The sequence below is a fragment of the Elaeis guineensis genome, chromosome 16 (genome assembly GCF_000442705.2).
Source record: "Elaeis guineensis isolate ETL-2024a chromosome 16, EG11, whole genome shotgun sequence".
NCBI classification, from domain to species: domain Eukaryota; kingdom Viridiplantae; phylum Streptophyta; class Magnoliopsida; order Arecales; family Arecaceae; genus Elaeis; species Elaeis guineensis.
In genome coordinates this window covers 24,594,171-24,600,734 of record NC_026008.2, presented here as the reverse complement: position 1 = coordinate 24,600,734, position 6,564 = coordinate 24,594,171, and the positions used below count along the sequence as shown (strand labels likewise).

At 40.1% G+C, this 6,564-nt stretch overlaps 1 protein-coding gene across 3 annotated transcripts; it reads left to right on the top strand.

Moving 5' to 3' along the window:
• Window positions 1-558: 558 nt before the first annotated feature.
• Window positions 559-5,587, top strand: LOC105060627 (E3 ubiquitin-protein ligase SINAT2). 3 transcript variants are annotated; one of them, XM_010944413.3, is made up of 4 exons: window positions 559-821; window positions 2,136-2,574; window positions 3,969-4,355; window positions 4,569-5,587. In XM_010944413.3, the coding sequence occupies exons 2-4, from the start codon at window positions 2,362-2,364 to the stop codon at window positions 4,887-4,889; spliced, it is 921 nt and encodes a 306-aa protein (XP_010942715.1). In that variant the 5' UTR covers window positions 559-821; window positions 2,136-2,361; the 3' UTR covers window positions 4,890-5,587. The 3 variants fall into 3 exon arrangements, with proteins under 3 accessions (XP_010942715.1, XP_073106243.1, XP_073106244.1); XM_073250142.1 differs by lacking the exon at window positions 559-821 and adding an exon at window positions 837-969; XM_073250143.1 differs by lacking the exon at window positions 559-821 and adding an exon at window positions 1,048-1,072.
• Window positions 5,588-6,564: the final 977 nt, after the last annotated feature.

Genomic DNA, 6,564 nt, shown 5'->3' with positions numbered 1-6,564 from the left:
AATGTAGCGGTTAAGAATTTATGGGAAGGCCTTTGGTTTAGAAAAAGAAAAATGATCCAAAATGAAAAAGATGCACGATGTTAAGGAAAGAAAGAAGTAAAAGTTTTGTTTACCAAAAGAAAAAAAAAAGTGAATTTAAAAGATTCTGCTCAAAATAGAAATCTATAATTTTATTATTGAAAGTTTTATATTGTAACATCAAAAAAATACATGACATAATAAGATACGATAATTCTGTATATTTCTAAAGACATCTTAAAGAAAGTTTCTGTGCACAAGCAAGGGAAATGATTGGCTCCTTCCTCATTTCCACATCCAGTCCATTCATCTTCACCAAAAAAAATTTAAAAATAAAAAAAAATAATATCTATTTTTTTTTATTAAGAATAAAAAGGGAAAGAAAGTGTGCTTTTATGATACTAGAGTTTGGCCAAGTCTTCTATACGTCAATACCATGTGCTCCAATTCCTTTCTTTTTATTATTGATTTATTTATTCTTTCAAATAAAACTAATAAAATATTTAAAACATAAAGAAAAATTGTACGGGATCTAAAGCTCCCTTCTTCCATTCCCAGGGCCAGAAATGGACAGCCGAGACGGACACGGAGGAGATGATAATGCCTTCCAGGTCAAAACCCTAGAATTTTCCAGCCGACCGTCTCTTCCCGCGGTTCCCGCGGACCCGGACCCTGACCCTTGGATCTTCTTCTCGTCCTCTACCCTATCCTATCACGATTCCCTTCGATTGCCGTGCACTTTTGCTTGGATTTTGTTTGGCGCGGACTGATTCGTGTTCGACCGATTCAATTTCGGCCCAAAGGTTCGGTCTCTCTCTCTCTCTCCCTCCCTCCTTCCCTCACTTTTTATCTTTTCTCTCGTGTTTCCCCCCTCTTCGAGGGTTATTTTGGTTGGATTTTGGATCATATGAGCCGAATCCTCCTCTTACAAAGTGAAGGGTGTCATGACCGGTAATCGCATCGGATCTCTTTCTGGCTTGCAAAGGTTTCGGAGCGAGCAGCGCATTTGTCTATCTAGTTTTGAGATCGTTCTTTTATTTTTTTGATAATTTTTGTGAGTAACTGGCATTTGTTTAGCTTTCTATTTTTTGAAAGGATCGAGCTTATAGAAGAGTTTATTTTCTCTGATCATCAAGTATAGTTATCTTACTTCTGAAATGAAGCATTAAAGAGGTTAATTTCACTGGATTTTGGTAGAAATTTGCAGACTTTAGCTTGAAGTGTTTATCTGTTTGATCCTTCAGCTCATTGCCAGCTGACATGCATCATAATAGTTTATGTTCTGTCCGGTCCTTGAATTATTCAAAATGTGGTGGCTGGTTTTTCCGCGCATTGTTTGCAAGCTAATTGGACTATAATAGCGGGTTTTTGTTGGATTTTTGGGATGCAAGCTTGAAATTGTTAGCAGCTTTGATTGTTTTGTTGGTTGTGTTGGAATTTTTTTCGTGAGTGGTTATCTGTTCTCTCATATCATTGGTTTCAGTTGGATACAAGCAGTGGTTTTGTTGGATTTTTCGGATGCAAGCTTGAAATCTGGAGCACCTTTGACCGTTTTATTGGTTTGCTGTTGTAATTTTTTTCGTAAGTGGTCATCTTTTCTGTCACATCATTGGATTCAGTTTCAAATGTGGATGGTGGTTTTAACCTCCACTGTTTGCAAGTATGGCTTGTTGACCTTAGTCTTTCTAGTGGATGTACTGTTATATGGTCTAATTCTCTTTTCTCTCTTCTTGTTGGTGTGGGACTCTGATTCCTTGTTGTAAACTGTTTTTAAAGGATCAAGTACTTATGGGATGAGTCAAGGTAAAAATAATAACTGAATAGACAATTCCGATCATCTGATCTGAGAATTTTCTCCTCCTCATAATTACTTTTTTTTTTAATTGCTGAACTTTTTTTTTGGAAAGGTTTACTGGTCTGATAGTTTGGTCGTTTTTACCTGAGCACTCTGTATTAGTAGGTGGACTGTTTAACTTGCAGAATTTGTGCTTGTCCTTCGTGATATCTTAAGCAATACAAGTATTATATTGTGAAATGGAAAATACATTTTAAGAAGTAGAAATAGATAGCTTTGCAGAAACTCCCCCACACTGAAAACAATCTCTTGCAATTTTCAGGTTGTTTTCTGATGAGGTCCCTGCAAGTTTAAACGTCTTGGATGAGTGATGTATGGCTCTGCTGCATGTTTGCCTTAACACCAAACAAATTAAGATTTGTTAAAGATTGATGGAACATTAGCCACTTTTAGGAATATGATGTTTATGGGGATTCCTGGAAAAAAGGTTGTGCTTTGAACTTTAGTATCAGTTTTGTCATGAAAGTTGGTTCCAAGAATAAGTTTCCATGGCTCCTGTAAGCAGCATTTGCATGGAAATTCCTGATTCCCAAGCCACAGATGATGAACTTGCCAGTGCTAGCATTGAACTTGATGGTATCCTGCCTTCTAAGTCTTCCACAGTTTCTGGTATTAAAGCAGGCTCATCTTCAACCAGTGGTGTGCACGAGCTTCTTGAATGCCCAGTCTGCACAAGCTCTATGTACCCTCCCATTCATCAGGTTTTCCTTTTCCACTGCTATATGATCAGCATATACTGTCTCTATATCTGAGCTTATGTTATTTATAGAAGCTGATCTTCACAAGGCATCAGAATAAATTTGTCTTCTCCAATGCGCACTTTGTTAGTTTACCTTTTTATAAACAGATATGATTAAGCTTGTTGATAGCCAATGTAATGCCATGCAGAGTCTTTTGAACATGATCATATTCTTCCATGTCTTGTAATATCCTAAATCTTTGTTTCTTTTTTAGATAGGATCCTATTTTTCCACACTATATGATCACCCTCAAACACCTTTTCATTGTTGTCTAAATCTCTTAGGTTGCTGATTGTAGCCTCTCAGTGTTTGCTGTTTGCCTTTTCATAGTATTTTGGGTTAGTTTATGGTCTGCAATATCAAACTATATAAATATCACCAGTTAAAAGCATTCTGGATAGTTTTATTGTTTTGTGTAACATGCCTTCTTCTATGTTATAAGATTTAACTACAGCATGTGGGTGACTAGTGGACCACATAGTGCCTAGGTAGATACAGATGCTGAGGCAAATTGAATTAACCAGTTATCTGGTAATGAAGTTTTAGTGTATAAATCAAACAATTAAAAAAATAGAGAAATCAGCGAAAATGCATAGGAAATAAGCAGCATCAATGATTAAGGGCTAAGTGGCAATAGGAGCAAGAAGGGGAGGCAGAGGAGCAGCAATGATGGATGCAGGAAGAGGAGCGGGGGGGGGGGGGGGGGGGGGGGGGGGGCGCGGGGGAAGCTCCTTGACCATAGCCAGTTGGAGTTGCTGTCACCATCTGTTGAGGCATTCTTCCTAGCGTTACCATCAAGAGCACATTCTCTTCCACTCTATTCTTCTCCCTCTCCTATCGCTTGCATGCTTTGGACTTCCTAGATGAACCAAGGTTCGCAGTGCTTGTGCGTACCACTTGTGATGTGTATACCAGGCATTCCATGTCATACCAAACTGATACTTGCTATGAAGGGTGTGATAAGTGTCAATATTATGTTAATGGCAGACATTGACATTTATAAATAGAATACACATCATGGTGTGTGTGTGTGTGTGTGTGTGAGTGCCTATGTTTCTTGTTCCCTAGTTGTCTAACTGCTGTGAGTCCTTTTTCTGGTTCCTGTGTTGTGACAGTTAGCAGCAATTCTATATTTACAGACAAATTTTGAGATGCTTGGCGGTATAGGCCTGGGTTCTACTCCAAATTTCATTGCCTTAGTATGACAATGTATTGTGATCTGAGCAACTGGTTGATCTTTTTGATGCATGCTTGGCCCGTTTCCCCTTTCCAGATAGCTAATTTAAATTTTTATTGTCATACATAGGAGGCATTGAACTTATAAGGAACATGTTTCTGCCATTTTTCTTTTGCAGTGTCCAAATGGTCACACTCTCTGCTCAAGTTGCAAGCCTCGAGTACATAATCACTGCCCTACCTGTCGCCAAGAACTGGGTAATATCAGATGCTTGGCTCTTGAGAAGGTTGCAGAGTCGCTCGAGCTTCCTTGTAAATATCAGAACCTAGGATGCTCTGACATACATCCATACTATACTAAATTGAAACACGAGCAGCTATGCAGGTTCAGGCCCTACAATTGTCCCTATGCAGGTTCTGAATGCCTGGTCACAGGTGATATTCCAATGCTTGTGGCCCACCTGAAAAATGATCATAAGGTGGATATGCATGATGGCTGCACGTTCAACCACCGATATGTGAAATCCAATCCCCACGAGGTTGAAAATGCAACGTGGATGCTCACTGTAAGCCCTTTCCTCACTTTATTATTATTAGATATTGTTATTGACTCCATTTTGTCATCGTTATTTGTCAAGTTCATTCATAGATGTAGTACTAAAAGTAACTTATGTGAAGTGAAAATATCATGCATTTGGTGTAATTCTCCGTCTTTAGCAATCATTCCAGTCCGATCCATTTATGTTGTTTCCATTTCTCTTTGCAAAAAATTCCTGCAGGTCTTCAGTTGTTTTGGACAGTACTTCTGTCTTCACTTTGAGGCCTTCCTCTTGGGATTGTCGCCAGTTTACATGGCGTTCTTAAGATTTATGGGGGAAGACAGTGAAGCAAAGAACTTCAGTTACAGCCTGGAAGTGGGTGGCAATGGCCGAAAACTGATATGGCAGGGAGTGCCAAGGAGCATCAGGGACAGCCACAGGAAGGTTCGAGATAGTTATGATGGGTTGATCATCCACCGAAACATGGCCCTGTTCTTCTCAGGTGGCAACCGGCAAGAGTTGAAACTGCGAGTGACTGGTCGAATTTGGAGAGAGCAATGATTTTAACCATCTTCTATGCTTCTATTTCCTCTCTATGATTCCTGTTGATCATCTGAGTGCAACAATAGGACTGTGGCTAGCTGATAAATCATGTCAAGTCTGTATGCTTTGGTATGCATTTTGTATGGTAGCAAAGGCACAAGTCATTCTTGTTTCTGTATATGTTCACTTAATCTTCTTCGATTCAAGATAAGTGGAAGCGCTTAATTTTCTTTGACTCAAGATGAGAGGAAGCATGCAGCCAAAGCTGTGACAATGTTGCCATCCTTTTGTACAAGTCATGAACAATGAAGATATAGGTATGCTGAGTACAACATGGGATTTAGATGTGGTAGTTGCATATATGGACAATTTGGTGTTTTGTTGGTAGTCACCGAAGTCACCATCGCAGCTGAAGCCTCAGACATGCAATCTGCATATTTGAGAGAATGTCAAAGGAGAATATGAAGAAAGCGAGATGATTCCTAGTGTTATCACATCATCATTCAGAATTCTCAAAACTTCAGTTGTTTTTGGATTTAGGTGATCACGTAGACATTCAGTATCATCAAAGCTTTCTAATGGGTCTTTTTCTGGATACACTGTAAGGTACTACTACATCTATTAAAGTTGGTTACATGGTAGAGATCATGTTTCTAAGGTCTCAATTGTGTATGTGAAGTATTATACAATCTTATAAAATGATTTAGATTAGTATTTCTGATAGACTTGTGTTGATCTTGATTGAGGAATATGTAGATCTAGGATTTTTTAATGTGTGTTTCATGGTTTGATGCGATCTCTGTTTTAGTTTTTTATGGACTTGATCAACCACCTAATAAGTTGCTAACCATTTGTTGGCCGGCGATATGTGTAATGCGTTGTAAGGTGTCAAGAGAAACAAGAGGATCAAGAGGATCGGGTGGCCGGAATGAGAGTGGGAGCTCTTCCCTGAACAACACAGAAACTGCTTTCAAAAAATAAATCTGTCCATCTTTGTTTGGATTATTCCCATTACTCCATAGTTTTATAAAGCCCAAATTAAGTAATTAATTTTCTTGCGACAACACCTGTGATAGCCCAGCCAGCCCAAAAAAAAAAAAAAAAAATGATGAAGACTCCCACGAGGAGTCTTCTTCTCCCAATCGGCTCCTAATCGGAGTCGGAAACCTCACCGGAGAGGAGTCAAACTCCTCTCCTCTGGTTCTATTTAAAGGGGAGACCCTTCTCCCTTCTTCCTACCAAAGAATTCCGAGACAAAACGGCGGCAATCATCGAAAATTCCTCACGGAGATCCATTCCTGTGCCGTCCAATTTCTCGCCGGAAAAGCCTCGCCGGCGTCGAAGGTAAGCTTCCTCCCCTTCCTCTCTCCTCTCCCTTCCTTCCTGTGCCGATGTGCACGCTCGTCGGCGACCGAAGTCGTCTAATTTTGTTGCGGAAGAATCTTCCTTTTTGTCGTTTTTCCATCGCCGGTGGTCACCGCCGACCACCGGTTTGGCCTCCTCTTGCCGCCGATCGTCTCCCCTTCTGTCGACGGCTGCCCCACGCCGGCTGCGCCACCGGCCGGCCAGCCAACGAGGGGACCTCAAAGTCCCCTGTTTCAGCCCAAAAGAAACCCACGGGAAAGAAGGAAAGAAGAAAAGAAGAAGAAGGAGGAAAAGAAAAAGAAAGAGAAAAGAAGAAGAAGGAAAAGAA

Coding starts and splice junctions, on each gene's coding strand:
- LOC105060627 (XM_010944413.3), top strand. CDS start 2,362: ATGGCTCCTGTAAGCAGCATTTGCATGGAAATTCCTGATTCCCAAGCC. Junction 2,575..3,968: donor TGTACCCTCCCATTCATCAG/GTTTTCCTTTTC, acceptor TTTCTTTTGCAG/TGTCCAAATGGTCACACTCT. Junction 4,356..4,568: donor ATGCAACGTGGATGCTCACT/GTAAGCCCTTTC, acceptor AAATTCCTGCAG/GTCTTCAGTTGTTTTGGACA.